Consider the following 15,417-nt stretch of genomic DNA (forward strand, 5'->3'; position numbering starts at 1 on the left):
AATATATAATATACTATATTAAATATATACTGTGCAATATACAATATATAATATACTATATACAATATATAATACATACTATACAATTTACTATATGCTATATACAAAATATAATATAATTTAATTATAATAATCATAATACAAACACATATTTTGAAAACACAGCTTCCCTGCTTGCTTCTGAAGCAGAATTTGAAGCTTGCCACAAATTCACTGCCACTTTCTGCATGGATCAACCCCCACAACATGTCAGTGGCCTCCCCCATTCCCCCCCAAAAACAGCTGTACTTTTGCTTGCTGTCTCCTGCCTCGTGTTTTATACTGAAACTTTTTCCCACCCCTTCCAACACAGGTGGTTGTCAATGCCTTGGTTGGCGCTATCCCTTCCATTATGAATGTCTTGTTGGTCTGCCTTATCTTCTGGCTGATTTTCAGCATTATGGGGGTTAACCTGTTTGCCGGGAAATATCATTACTGCTTTAATGAAACAGCTGAGCATCGCTTTGAGATAGATGTTGTTAACAACAAGACAGACTGCGAGGCTCTGATGCCACCCAACTCCACGGAGATCCGATGGAAGAACGTGAAAATTAACTTTGACAACGTTGGGGCAGGATACCTGGCTCTGCTGCAAGTTGTAAGTTTGGGTTTCTACCATTGTCCCTTTAAAATACACCAAACTGAGGGGCTGGAGCTCTAAAATACCCCAAACTGAGGAGCTGGAGTTCAAAAACACCCCAAATTGAGGGGGCTGGAGCTCTAAATACCCCAAAGTGAGGGACTGGACCTGCATCCCCTCTAAACCACCCCAAACTGAGGGGCTGGAGCTCTAAAATACCCCAAACTGAGGGGTTGGAGCTGTGTCCCCCACTAAAATACCCCAAACTGAGGGGTTGGAGCTGTGCCCCCCACTAAAATACCCCAAACTGAGGGGCTGGAAATACAAAATGCTCCTGGTGTATTTTATATCCTTCCCTCTCTCTGAAATCCAGCATCCACCGGGGTTGGGGCTGGAATGAATTTGCCCTTTTGTATTTCTTCTCTTTCCTAATTTATGGGTCTCAATAAGAGCCTCCAAGTTCCCCACTCACCCTCAGCCTGCTTGAACCTCATGAGGTTCAACTCCTTGAGCTTGATTTCTGTAATTTAGGTTAAATGAAAAGAGAAATGTTGAAATAGTATTAAAGTTCATTATACAGGGCCATCAGGAGTGCCAGGGAGTCCCTGACAGTGCTGGCACAATTCTTGTATTTTGGGTGAATTCTGTCTCTGTGTTTTCTCTGCCAGGCTACATTCAAGGGCTGGATGGACATCATGTATGCAGCTGTAGATTCCAGAAAGGTAACCTGGCAAAACTCCCCTTATTTCTATCTGCTTTTATGCTTTGCTAAAATCGAGAGTAAAAGTTGTAGAATTGTGTTTGGAGCGAGTATTTCATGCTGGGATTGTTTGCTTTGCTCTGGGGGTCTGGTGACTTAGAAGATGCTGAAGAAAATCCCAAAAAGGGCAAGTTCTTCTGGTTGGTTTTTTTGTTCCAACTGGTTTTTGATCTTTGATGGTTTGAAAACACAACCAAAAATCTCATTTTGCCTGTGTTTGTATGATGTCTTTGAAATGTCATTTGTTGTTTTTCTTATCTCCCCTTCAGCAAGAAGAGCAGCCCAAATACGAGGACAACATTTACATGTACATTTATTTTGTTATCTTCATCATCTTTGGCTCCTTTTTCACCCTGAACTTGTTCATTGGTGTCATCATCGACAACTTCAATCAACAAAAGAAAAAGATAAGTGATCTGTGTTTGCTGCTTCCAGCTCAGACCTGTCCCAGGACTGTTGGCTCTTCAGGCTGGTGGGTTTTTCTGCAAAATAAAGTCATTTTGGGGCACAAAGCTCCTTTTTTTAGAGCTGTGGGCCTCTTGGTGCCTTGAACACAACATGCTTGGTTTAAACTACAGCCAGATTTAACATTTTCCCTAGATTTTCATGCATTTTGGGGGTTTTTATGCCTTGATTAAAATACAGACTCGAAGCAAGATGTCTTCCTTGCCTCTGTCTCATGTCCTGCTTTTCCTTGAAAAAAAAAGTTGTAAGTTTGGGTTTCTACCATTTAAAATACCCCAAACTGAGGGGCTGGAGCTCTAATTTGGGGTGGATTTGCATGGTGCAGCTCCTGGAAATGCCCTCACAGCTGCTCACCACAAAGGGGAGAGAGGCAGCGCAATGGAAACCTATAAATTTCAATTTAGAGGAAATTAAAAATTTCATTTTTAATTAAGATCAGTGCAGACTGGGTGTTAGTGTGAGTGATTTCTGTCTGAAGGCAGGCCTCACCTGAGCTGGGCTTTACTCCTTTCTCTTCTGGTCCACGAGCTGATTGTAACCAGTTTTCCTTTTGCCCCTTTACTTTGGAGGTCAAGACATTTTCATGACAGAAGAACAAAAGAAGTACTACAACGCCATGAAAAAACTGGGCTCAAAGAAGCCTCAAAAACCCATTCCCCGACCTCTGGTGAGTGCATTGGAGGGAGCTCAGGATAAACCTACTGTGGAGTAGATTTCTAAGAAGCCTTTTCTCCAAAAGCATCCCTAGTTTTAACTCATGTTGGACCCACATCACCCTGGTTTTGTCATTGTAGCTCAGGTGTCACCTGCAAAGGTTAAAACATTTGTGCTGGGGTTGGTGTTAATCAGTTTATCACCTGAATAATGAAATTCCAAAATTTCACCTGGGTGAGAGGCCTTAGGTGTGGAGTAGGAGCCTCCTGGCACTCACGGGAGAACCTTTGGCAATCACCCAGCCTTGAGGGCTTTGCTGATGGAGAACTGAGCTCATTTCCCTGGTTTCTGAACGGCTTTGCATCCCTCAGAAAGCCAAAAAAAGGGGTTGGGTTGAGTCCTTTAGGGGCTGTATGATGGATAAAGCATCCTGCTTTTGGGGCTGTGGTGGTGCCAGGACACCAGAGGGGCTGGGTTCTCCTGCAGGCACCCATCAGTGCAAGGATCTGGCTGCGGAAACTCAGCAGAGAGCAAGATGTGCTGCTAGTAGGGATAGAGTAGCATGTTGGGGTGTAAATAATGGCATTTTCCTGCCTTTGCCCTCACCAGACCGGCTCACGGACAGGGTTTGCCTTGAAAGCTTTGTTCAGCACTGACAAAATCACATCCTTGTCCCTCTTTCCACCAATGGTGGGATAATTTGTTGATTAATGGTAAATTAGGAAGAAATTCCTCCCTGTGAGGATGGTGAAGCCTTGGCATGGGTGCCCAGAGAAGCTGTGGGCGCTCCTGGGAGTATCTAAAGCCAGGTTTGACAGGGCAGGGGGTGGAATGGGATCATCTGAAGGACCTTCCCAATCCAAACCACTCCACACTTCCGTGATTGTTGCTCAAGCTTGGTCCCCTGCCTCTCCTGCTCCACAGAACCGCATCCAAGGAGCCGTGTTCGACTTTGTCACCCAGCAAGCCTTCGACATCGTCATCATGATGCTCATCTGCCTCAACATGGTGACCATGATGGTGGAGACAGACACGCAGAGCAAGCAGATGGAGGACATCCTTTACTGGATCAACTTTGTGTTTGTCATCTTCTTCACCTGTGAGTGTGTGCTCAAGATGTTCGCCTTGAGGCACTACTACTTCACCATCGGCTGGAACATCTTCGACTTCGTGGTTGTGATTCTGTCCATCGTGGGTAAGTGGGACACCACTCAGAGGTCGTGGTACTCCATTTTCAGAAGGCTTCAAACCTGTTTTTATTTCAGCATGCATGTTTTTTGTACATTCTTACAAAATTCATATATTTATACCTTACTTATTAGTGCCGAGAGACAAACAAAGTGCTCATTGGAATTTCTCTGATTTATCTTTCTTTCTTTCTTGGTTTCTATGTCAGCGACCTTGGTAGGAAATTCTTTCAAGGGTGAATATGGATTCTCTTATCAGACTTCTCTCTGGCTCACAGAAGTTGCTGTAAAACCTCTTCCACACTTAGAGGTCTTTGAGTGCCAGGCTGTTTTGGCATTTTTAGGGTAGAACATGTCTTTGAAAGGGGTATGTAGGTACCGGGACCTCAGGGTTCTCTTTGAGCCTTGGGAAGCCATGGCAGAATTTGACTGAATTTATTTGTGAAGTCCTGAAATTTATTTTTGAAGTCCTGACTGATGCCCCTTCCCTCTGTTCTGATATTCCAGTTGTAAACCACTCTGTATTCCAGAGGTAAACCACTTGACAATTGCTCTCTCTGTCTGTAAAAGCTGAAGTTTCACTCACTTCATCAGAACCTTTTAATGCTTAATAACCCCTGAAAATTTCCCTGCAGGGCTTCTTGCCACAGCACAGGACTTGCCATCTTGTTTGCAGTTTGTTTGAATGTTAAATCCGTGTTTTCCTCCAACAGGTTTTGAGGTTTTTAGCATCTAATCTGCAAAATACGCACAACCTCACAATGGCTGTGCCCATTCCCTGGGGAGCCTGGGCACCCTCTGGGAGAAGAATCTTTTCCTGATATCCCTCCCCTGACAGAGGTCCAGCTGTGCTCTCACTGCTCACAAGGAGCAGAGATCAGAGCTGTCCCTCTCCTGCCCCTCAGGAGGATTTACCTGCCTGAACATCTCAAACACCCTCTGAAAATCCACCCACGGAATTCCACGTGCCCCAGGGGAAGCAGCAGCCTGTGCATCTGCCCTGTCACACGTGTTGCCTCTCTCCTCTAGGGATGTTCCTGGCTGAGATCATTGAGAAGTACTTCGTGTCACCCACTCTGTTCCGAGTCATCCGCCTGGCTCGCATCGGCCGCATCCTGCGCTTGATCAAGGGAGCCAAGGGGATCCGCACGCTGCTTTTTGCCTTAATGATGTCCCTGCCTGCCTTGTTCAACATCGGCCTCCTGCTCTTCCTGGTCATGTTCATCTTCTCCATCTTCGGCATGTCCAACTTCGCCTACGTCAAGCACGAGGCCGGCATCGACGACATGTTCAACTTTGAGACCTTTGGCAACAGCATGATCTGCTTGTTCCAGATCACCACGTCGGCCGGCTGGGACGGGCTCCTGCTGCCCATCCTGAACCGGCCCCCGGACTGCGACCTGGACAAGGAGCACCCGGGCAGCGGCTTCAAGGGGGACTGCGGCAACCCCTCGGTGGGGATATTTTTCTTTGTCAGCTACATCATCATCTCCTTCCTGATCGTGGTCAACATGTACATCGCCATCATCCTGGAGAACTTCAGCGTGGCGACGGAGGAGAGCGCGGACCCGCTCAGCGAGGACGACTTCGAGACCTTCTACGAGATCTGGGAGAAGTTCGACCCCGACGCCACGCAGTTCATCGAGTACAGCAAGCTGGCGGACTTCGCCGACGCCCTGGAGCATCCGCTGCGCGTGCCCAAGCCCAACACCATCGAACTCATCGCCATGGACCTGCCTATGGTAAGTGGGGACAGGATCCACTGTTTGGACATCCTGTTTGCCTTCACCAAACGTGTCCTGGGGGACAGCGGGGAGCTGGATATCCTGAGACAGCAGATGGAGGAGAGGTTTGTGGCTTCCAACCCTTCCAAAGTGTCTTATGAGCCCATCACCACCACGCTGCGGCGCAAGCAGGAGGAGGTGTCGGCCGTGGTGATCCAGAGGGCGTACAGGGCTCGTTTGGCGCGACGGGGCTTCATCAGCCGCAGGCCTGCCACCACCAAACTGGAGAACGGGGGAGCCAACAGGGAGAAAAAGGAGGGCACCCCCTCCACGGCGTCCCTGCCCTCCTACGACAGCGTCACCAAACCCGAGAAGGAGAAGCAGCAGCGGGCGGAGGAGGGCAGGAGAGAAAAGGCCAAGAGACAAAAAGACGGCAGGGTGGCCAAGTCTTGAGACACACACACACACATTCACACACACACACACACACACAAAGAGAGAGAGAGGGAAAAAAAATTAACAAAAAATAGTAGAATTGTACGAATTAAAATATTTGCAAGTGAAAAAACAACAACAACAAAAAAAAGATTGTTTACAAACTTCCTGAAATATATCAATACAGAAGAGCTGTGGAGACACTTACATGAAGATCTTATACCAAACATAGTCTGCTTACTGTGTGACAGCGTTGCATCTAAAGCAGTGACCTACCACCTGTTTAAAGGACCCTGTAAACAAACATTTAAACACAAAAAAAAAAAAAAAGGAAAAAAAATGGATTTTCTATTGTTTGGGCAGGTGGATACTGCATGTTCCACATCAGTCAATGCAACTTAGGACAAACAAGCAAAATAAACCACACACACACACACCAACACACTCAGAGCAACAAAACCCGCTGCTGGGATTCATGTATTTTCCAAAGCAGCCCCAAATGGATTTTATTTTCCCATTTTGTTGATTATTCTCAGAAGAAAACCCAGAAGTCACAATGTCCATGGGTTTGTTCATGCAAAACTAGATTTGCATTTAGTTAAGCAGCAAAATTAAAACAAAAAAAAAAAGAGGAAAAAAATTGAAAAAAAGAGTTAAAACAAGTAGAACAAAAAAAAAAAAAAAAAAGAAAAAAAGAAACAAAGCACCCATTAAGCCCACTGAGTTACCATAGTTTATTTGAGATTTATTATTTGCATTCTACTTTCTCCATGGGCTTTACTTGGTTTGGGAGATGGGGCAGTCGGGTACCTTCAGCCCGGAGCCAGCTCGGGCTGATCCCCCCCCCAAAAATAAAATCAAAGTGCTCGTTAACGCCTAGAAGCGATTTTTGCAGATTTTTGCAGATTTTTGCATGATGGCATGACCAGGGACCATGCATGAGGAACCACAACCAGGGGACACGCTGTCACCTGTCCACAGAGGTGTGTTAAGCCATAAATTCGAGGCACTCCACTGAGTATCTACCGCACACTGTATTTTGGAGATTTTGGAGAGAAACCTTAGTGATGCTCCTGCCCGGCACCAGTACTCCCAGTTCATAGAGAATCTTCCATAAACCTGCCAGTAGAAGAAAAAACAACAGCAACAAAAAAAAAATAACCCAACAAAACCTCAGTGTAACTCTAAAACCACAAAATATCCCCCAAGAGAACAAGCAGGTGAATGAATTGTGTGTGTCTGTTTAACAACTTTGACTTTCTTTTCCATACAGCCATGGTTTTTTGCACACTGAAACAGAACAAAAATTCCAAAATGCTGCTCTGGACCTCACCAAAGGGGAGAGGATAAATCTGGGAATGGCTTGTTATCCATGTCACTGTAAATCCAAAACCTAGGGCTTCAACCAGCCAGCAAGGTCAGTTGTATCCTGCAATATTTAGCATTAATTAATGTTAATTAATTATCCTTCAGCCTCCTCCATCCTGCAGCGTAGACACTTCTTTTGGTAGAGATAAATGTTTAAAAAAACTACAAAAAGAAAAGCAGCGCGTTACCTCTGCTGGTAGGAATCTGGGGAGCTCACCCACAGCACTCTGGGGTGGAGGGTGGGGTGGGGGAGTCGGGGTCGGGACCCACATTTGGGGTCGGGACCCACATTTGGGGTCGGGACCAACCTTTGGGGTCAGGACCCACATTTGGGGTCGGGACCCACATTTGGGGTCAGGACCAACCTTTGGGGTCAGGAGTCACCCTTGGGGTTGGACCCAACCCTTGAGGTCAGGAGTCACCTTTGGGGTTGGGAGTCATCTTTGGGGTCGGGACCCACATTTGGGGTCGGGACCCACATTTAGGGTTGGGACCCATGTTTGGAGTCAGGAGTCACCTTTGGGGTTGGGACCAGCCCTTGGGGTCAGGAGCCACATTTGGGGGTCAGGACCCAACCCTTGGTTGTCCCGTGGTGGCTCCTGCTCGGGGGGTGCAGAGCTGGACCAGGGGGTGCTGGGCTGGGGCCAGGAGGGGTTTTGGGGTCTCCAGCCCAGGAGGGGCCAGGTGCCTTCACCTCCCTCCATTCCCCCATTCCCCACAGCTGCCCCTGGTGGCCCTGGGGGCACCTCTGGGGGTACCTGGGGCACCTCTGGGGGTACCTGGGGCACCTCTGGGGGTACCTGGGGCACCTCTGGGGGTACCTGGGGGTATCTGGGGCACCTCTGAGGGTACCTGGGACACCTCTGGGGGTACCTGGGGGTACCTGGGGCACCTCTGGGAGTACCTGGGGCACCTCTGGGGGTACCTGGGGGTACCTGGGGCACCTCTGGGGGTACCTGGGGCACCTCTGGGAGTACCTGGGGCACCTCTGGGGGTACCTGGGACACCTCTGGGGGTACCTGGGGGTACCTGGGGCACCTCTGGGGGTACCTGGGGCACCTCTGGGGGTACCTGGGGGTACCTGGGGCACCTCTGGGGGTACCTGGGGCACCTCTGAGGGTACCTGGGACACCTCTGGGGGTACCTGGGGCACCTCTGGGGGTACCTGGGACACCTCTGGGGGTACCTGGGGCACCTCTGGGAGTACCTGGGGGTACCTGGGGCACCTCTGGGGGTACCTGGGACACCTCTGGGGGTACCTGGGGCACCTCTGGGGGTACCTGGGGCACCTCTGAGGGTACCTGGGGCACCTCTGGGAGTACCTGGGGCACCTCTGGGGGTACCTGGGGCACCTCTGGGCTGTCTCACTGCAGCACAAGGAGCATCACAAGCCATGTCCGGGCTGTTTTCTGTTTCCTCACCCTCTCGGGGTGTCCCCAGCCCAGCCCCACTCAGGTTGGGGTGTCCCTTCAGCGTGGTGGCACCGGGGAGGGGACTGGTCACTGCAGGGGTGACATCCAAAATAAGGGTACCCAAAGTAGGGGGGAAAAAACCACCCCAACACAGCAGAGCTTGGCGGGAGGATGAATCTCAGTTTGCATAATCCCAGAAAACGCCAGGAATCACCCAAAATGACCCAAACCCAAGCAGGAAGCCATCCAGCAGCCATCTGTGCCACCTTGGCATCCTCGGGGCAGCTCTGCCCCACTGCAGGGACCTGTCCTGCCCCCGTTGCTCCCAGGATGTAAAATAATAAAAATAAACACAAAGAAACAACGACAACAAAAATCTACATACATATGTACAGGCTACGTTGTAAACAGCACAAAAAAAAAAAAAACATGAAAAAAAAGGAAAAAAAAATAGCTGAAAAGTGTGGTTGAACTTTTTAAGAGAATATTATAAATACTGTAATATATCATTTTATTTTATTGGCATGCCTTTTTGTAAATACAAAGAACTACAAAAAAAAATTATAGAATGGCTTCTGGCTTATGCCATTGTCCATGGTTATTTTTATTTTTTTAAGATTTTTCTGTTGTCCTTAGATTTTAGATAGCCAGGAAATGTCCCCCAAAGGAAAAATAAAAACAAAACCCACAGCAACAAAAAAAAAAAAAAATCCAAATGAGAACCTAACCCCCTCAAAATAGATTTTAACAAAAGCTTTATTGCAAGTGGTATTTGCAGCAGCAAAAAGTGTCTATTTTTGGGTTCCAATGTGCAATAAGTCGACCACTTCTATGCAAGATTTGGCTGAATTTCATAATTGTTCCCAGGCTGGGCTGAGTCCTGTAGGTGACGCTCGGTGCGTTGGCGTTTGTGCTGGCAACTCATGAAGCTGCTCAATGACTTTCAAATAAAAAACTCCCTCCAAACTCTGTATATATATTATTTTTTTTTTTATGTTTTGTCAGCAGGAAGGGGAGGGAGGAGGTTCTTGTTGGCTGCAGTTGGTTCTGCTCAAAAAAAGGAATTTGGAGATGTTTTTCTCCTTGGGTTTCCTTCCTAGGGCAGATGTCTGAGTTGGGTCTTGCTGGGTGAAGCCAAAGTTGGAGGAAATTTTGGGCAAAGAGCCTCAGGGATTTGTCCCACCCAAATCTCCAAATTCTGACGTTATTCACAGAATTCCCGTTCTGGATTCAGGGTTTTGGGAGCAAATAAGGGGGGTGGTGTTTTTAGGAAGGTGTAGCCAAAACTCACAACCACACCAAGGAGTTCCCTTCCCTCCCCCAGCTCTAAAATCCTCCCTTTTGGGTTAATTTGGGTTAATTTTGTTGACTCCAGAAGTGTGGAGTTAATGAAATGCCAGCCCAAGCTGCTTTATTCACTTTCCTCTTCACCTTTTCTGAAAATATAGAAGCCAATGTTGGAAAAAAAAAATAAAATAAATAAATTCAGGTAACCCCATGGTGTTCCCTAGAGGCCACACCTGAGTTTGAATGATTTTTCTGCTGCAAAAATAAAATTTAAAAAAAAAAAACAACAAGCCAACAAGCTCAATAGTGAAGATTAGTGTATTAGAAATTGCATGGTGGCTCATACCGGTCTTACCCAACATGACTGACAATTACTATAAGCCAAAAGCAAATGAAATAAACTGAAATAAATGAAATAAATTTCCCTTTTCACGGTACAAGGGAAGGTTGTCGTGGTGTCCCAGTTATTCTCACCCCTTTTCCTGCCCCTCTGGGCTCCCCCAGAGGCATTTTAGGGTGGTCTGGGGAGCAGAGCGAGGGGCAGGAGGAGCTGCTGGAAGGTTCTGGGTGTTGAAAGGGGGCAGGAGGAGATCTTGGAAGGATTTTTGTGATAAAGGTGTGAGGTGGCTCAGCCCTGCTGGGGCTGTGGGGTTGGTACCTGCCTCCGGCTCCCTTTGAGGCAGGTGAGGAGCCCAGGCAGGTGAGGATGGAGCCCCAAGAAGGTGAGGAGAGGATGGGGGCTCCGGGCAGGTGAGGAGCCCAGGCAGGTGAGGATGGAGACCCAGGAAGGTGAGGAGAGGATGGGGGCTCCGGGCAGGTGAGGAGCCCAGGCAGGTGAGGATGGAGCCCCAGGCAGGACAGGATGTTGTTCTGTGATGGCTCAACCTGTAACTGCTCACCTGAACCCCTCATCCTGCATCCCCTCACCTGTAACCCCTCACCTTTACCCCTCCATCCCACAACACCTCGTCCTATGACCCCTCACCTGTAACCCACCTGTAACCCCATATCCTATAACTCATCCCTAACCCCTCGCCTGTGACCTGCAGCCCCCATCCTTTGCCCTAAAAACCCCCAAGAAAGGCCCCAAATCCCCCCCCCCCCCAGGGGATTGGGGGGCAGCAGCTCTGCAGGGGCTGCCCTGGGGGCTCCTGCTGCCCCCCAACTCTCCCACCCCTGCTCTGGGGGCTCCTGCTGCCCCCCAACTCTCCCACCCCTGCCCTGGGGGCTCCTGCTGCCCCCCAGTGCCCCCACCCCTGCTCTGGGGGCTCCTGCTGCCCCCAACTCTCCCACCCCTGCCCTGGGGGCTCCTGCTGCCCCCCAACTCTCCCACCCCTGCTCTGGGGGCTCCTGCTGCCCCCCAACTCCCCCACCCTGCCCTGGGGGCTCCTGCTGCCCCCCAGTGCCCCCACACCCGACCCCCAGCCCATTCCTCACCCCGGGCCTGGCTCAGCTCTCAGTGCTGCTCAAGGGCCCTCACCTGGGCTGGGGGTGCCCACAGGTGACCCCACCTGCCCCCCGGCACCCCCTGCCCCCCATCCCACCCCACTCCTGGCCAGAAGGGCTGAGCTGGGCACGAGCCTCACCAAGGGCAGATCGAGCCCAGAGCTGAATGCCCACCTTGGAATTGCTTCTGATATTTCAGTTTTTGGTCACTTCGGGGTTATTTTTCGTAGGAAACACAATTATGAGTTTTGGTGCAGTCTGTTGAACAGATTTGTGGAGTTTTGCTGCTCGGTTGAGGCCGGTCCAAGCCAAGGCAGAGCGTGGTTGTGCCGTCCTGCACCTCCCCGTGTCACACACACACACGCACTGGTCCCACTGGTTTAACTGGGATGGAGGGTCCCCAGCTGTCCCCCCCCGTGGCTGTGCTGGCTCATTCCCTACCTCACAGGGGTGTTGTGAGGCTTCCCGAGACCCCCAGCGTGCTGCAGCGAGGGTCCCAGAGCTGTGGGGGCACCCAGGGGTGCCCGCGATGCTGCTGCGACAGCCCCACACCCTGGGCAGCTCTGGGGCTGTGGGGCCGCCTCTCCCCCGGCAGCGCTGCTGCCGCTCCCCTCCCGCCCTGCTTTTCCTCTCGGTTGTGTTTTACCCGGGGAGAGGAGGAGGATGGAGCCGGGGGAGGGTGGAGGAAGGCGCTGGAGGGACGGGCTGGGAGTTCCGTGGCTGAACTTTTGAGTTCCTTTGTACTGTACATCTTTTTACTTTGGAATTTGCAATAAAGAGGTATGTCCATCTTGTTTTAACAACTTCTCCTGCCTGCCCTGTCCTTCTGTTCCCCTCGCTGCCCAAAATTCCTCCGCTCAGACGGATCCTGGGGTGGCTTTGCAAAGTGGGGCTGCTCTGAAATGTTCTCCCTGCCCTGAGGGAGAAGCCAGGGATAATTTGGGGGGGTGACAGGAATTATCTGGGGGAGTCACAGCTTTGAAACCCCTCCAGGCACAACACAGAGCCCGTCCCAGCCCCGTCCCAGCGTGTTCTGGCTCCTGCTTTGGGCAGTGCAGCTTTAGGAGACGCGTCTGCCACGACCACCCCTGCATTGCCCCATTCCTGCAGCTCCTTTCCCTTTTTATTCCAGTGAGGGCACAGCCGAGGGAGCCCCAGCCCTGCCACAGGGAGTTCTGGCACTTGGGGACAGACAGGGACACCTCCAGCCCAGCAGCTGATGGTGGCATGGTCACCTCACCCTGGATGAGCCCAGGACAGGCCCCTCCCTGCCCAGGAGAACACACAGAGCCCATTTCTGGATGCCAACCCCTCCATGAGGCTTTACTGGGTCTGGTTTTTCTTCCAGCATCTCCAGTTTGTGCCACGCCAGCACAGGGAGCTCTGGCACCTGGGGACAGACAGAGACATCCCCAGCTGAGGGTGTCTGGTGGTCACCTCGCCCTGGATGAGCCCAGGACAGGCCCCTCGTTGCCCAGGAGAACACACAGAGCCCGTTTCTGGATGCCAATTCCCCCACGAGGCTTTACTGGGTCTGGTTTTCCCTCCATCAGCTCCTGGCGGTGCCACACCAGCGCAGTGAGCTCTGGCACTTGGGGACAGACAGGGACATCTCCAGCTGGAGTTGCTGGTGGGGCCTGGTGGTCTCCTCATCCTGGATGAGCCCAGCACAGGCCCCTCGTTGCCCAGGAGAACACACAGAGCCCATTTCTGGATGCCAACCCCTCCATGAGGCTTTACAGGGTCCGGTTTCCCCTCCGGCATCTCCAGTTGGTGCCACGCCACCATCAGGCGCCCAGCAGCCGCCTCCAGTGGCAGAAATACATGGCGGTGCCCGTGAGGAGCACGGAGCTCACGAAGGCTCCCAGGACACCCAGGAGCAGCGGGCGGAGCCAGCCCAGGAGGGCGCGGCGGTACCGGGCGGGCCGGCGGCGCTGGAAGAGCAGAGCCCCGGCCAGGGGAGCCCTCCGGCCCCGCGGCCCCGCGGGCTGCAGCTGCGCCGAGCTGAGGTGCTGCACGCTCCGCCGGTAGCCCTCCACGTTCCTGCGCAGCTCCAGGCTCCGGTCCTGGTTCAGGTTCTTGCCCAGCTCCCGGGCGATGTCCGAGCGGCCGATGTGGTGCAGGGCGCGGACCAGGCGGTCCCAGGTGGTCGCTTCTCCTGCGGTCGCCAACCAGCGGCGCAGCCCCTCCGAGCATCCCCGGGCGCTGCGGCGGCCCCTGCGGAGGCGGACCGGCTTCTCCTCCTCCTCCTCGTCCTCCTCGGGACCCCCCGGCCCCTCCAGCTCGGGGGTGCCCGGCTCCTCCTCGAGGCTGTTGAGCTCGGCCTGCAGCTGGTGGCACTCGGAGCTGGCCAGGAGCTCGGCGATGCGGCCCATGCTGTGCCTGCCCACCGAGGCGGCCACCGTGTCATCGGCGCGGCCCCGCCGCGCCAGCAGGAGCAGGACAAGGACCAGCGGTGCCAGCATCGTCTGGTGCCAGCGTGGTGGCACCCCGGGCATCGGGGTGTGCCAGGAGCGTGGAACGCCCTGACCTCACAGAGCGGCTCCGGGGTGAGTCCCTGCGCTGGGCCCGTTGTCCCGTGTCACACCCCACGGCGGTGGCACCTGTCCCTCCGGCCTGGCAGCCCTCCTGGCATTCCCAATTCCCCAAATTTGGTGCCTGGCATTCCCTAATTCCCAAATTTAGTGCCTGGCATTCCCAAATCCCCAAATTAGGTGCCTGTCATCGCCAAATTTGGAGCCTGGCATTCCCAAATTTGGTGCCTGGCATTCCCAAATCCCCAAATTAGGTGCCTGTCATCGCCAAATTTGGTGCCTGGCATTCCCAAATCCCCAAATTTGGTGCCTGTCATCGCCAAATTTGGTGCCTGGCATTCCCAAATCCCCAAATTTGGTGCCTGGCATTCCCAAACTTGGTGCCTGGCGTTCCCAAATCTGGCCCTGTAGGGACATGGGGACCGACCAAAGCGCTGCTGTGCTGTCCTGGAGGAGCTCTGGGTCATTTTCACCTCTGGCAGTGACATCTGTCCGTCTGTCCCAAATCCTCCTCCCCCCGGGGCATCCTGCCCTTCATCCGTGGGACCGAACCGAGCCGGGCTCTGGGTCTGGTGTGCCCCCATCTCTGGCAGGAATCACCCAAAATAAACCAAACCCACCCAGCAGCCACCGGCGCCACCCTGGAGCGGCGGGATGGGGACAGTTCTGCCCCAGAGGGGTCCCCACCCTCCTCCCGCGCCCCCAAAGAGGGGAAAGCAGCGCCCGAACCCCCCCGGGACCTTCCTGGCCCTGTCCCACCCCAAAGGGACCGAGCAGAGCCGAGGTGGCCCCGGTGGGATCGGGGAGAGGAACCGCGAGGTGGCACCGCAGCCCCGAGGCGCCACCTTGGAACGGGGGAGGCGGCAAAACGCGAATTCCCCGAATTTCACTGGGTCTCCCTGGGTTTCCCTGGATTACCTGAATTTTCTTGACGACAAACTGCAATTTCCCTGGATTTCCCTGATGGCAAACTGTGATTTCCCTGGATCTCCCCGGATTTCCCTGAATTTCCCTGATAAAAAACTGCAATTTCTCTGAATTTCCCTGATGGCAAACTGTGATTTCCCTGGATCTCCCTGGATTTCCCTGGAATTCCTGGATTTCCCTGGATTTCCATTATTTCCCTGGGTCTCCCTGGATCTCCCTGGATTTCCCTGATGAAAAACTGCAATTTCCCTGGGTTTCCCTGATGAAAAACTGGGATTTCCCTGAGTCTCCCAGGGTTTCCCTGGATCTCCCTGCATTTCTCCAGATTTTCCTGGATCTCCCTGGGTTTCCCTGGATTTCCCTGAAGAAAAATTGCAATTTCTCTGGATTTCCCTGATGACAAACTGTGATTTCCCTGGATCTCCCTGGAATTACCTGGATTTCCCTGGATCTCCCCGGATTTCCCTGGGTTTCCCTGATAAAAAACTGCAATTTCTCTGGATTTCCCAGATGACAAACTGTGATTTCCCTGGATCTCCCTAATGAAAAACTCCCAACTGCCCCCCTGGACCCCTGCCCACCCTTCCCCATCACCCCCA

The 15,417-nt window shown here is 52.2% G+C and overlaps 1 protein-coding gene and 1 long non-coding RNA gene across 4 annotated transcripts in view; both read left to right on the top strand.

Annotated features, from left to right (window-relative positions):
- Positions 1 to 7,279, top strand: part of SCN8A (sodium voltage-gated channel alpha subunit 8) — a 55,756-nt gene extending 48,477 nt beyond the window's left edge. For all 3 annotated transcript variants that reach the window (XM_063179191.1, XM_063179190.1, XM_063179192.1), the window contains 6 exons: positions 353 to 637; positions 1,288 to 1,341; positions 1,649 to 1,786; positions 2,407 to 2,511; positions 3,423 to 3,693; positions 4,715 to 7,279. In XM_063179191.1, the coding sequence (XP_063035261.1) occupies positions 353 to 637; positions 1,288 to 1,341; positions 1,649 to 1,786; positions 2,407 to 2,511; positions 3,423 to 3,693; positions 4,715 to 5,862 (2,001 nt within the window). In that variant the 3' untranslated portion in view covers positions 5,863 to 7,279. The remainder of the gene's footprint in view (positions 1 to 352; positions 638 to 1,287; positions 1,342 to 1,648; positions 1,787 to 2,406; positions 2,512 to 3,422; positions 3,694 to 4,714) is intronic.
- A 1,045-nt stretch (positions 7,280 to 8,324) lies between these two features.
- On the top strand, positions 8,325 to 12,160 carry LOC134431205 (uncharacterized). The gene is made up of 2 exons (XR_010030952.1): positions 8,325 to 10,661; positions 10,746 to 12,160. It is a non-coding gene; the product is annotated as an uncharacterized LOC134431205 (long non-coding RNA).
- The last annotated feature ends 3,257 nt before the right edge of the window (positions 12,161 to 15,417 follow it).

The sequence above is a fragment of the Melospiza melodia genome, chromosome 31 (genome assembly GCF_035770615.1).
Source record: "Melospiza melodia melodia isolate bMelMel2 chromosome 31, bMelMel2.pri, whole genome shotgun sequence".
Taxonomy (NCBI): Eukaryota; Metazoa; Chordata; class Aves; order Passeriformes; family Passerellidae; genus Melospiza; species Melospiza melodia.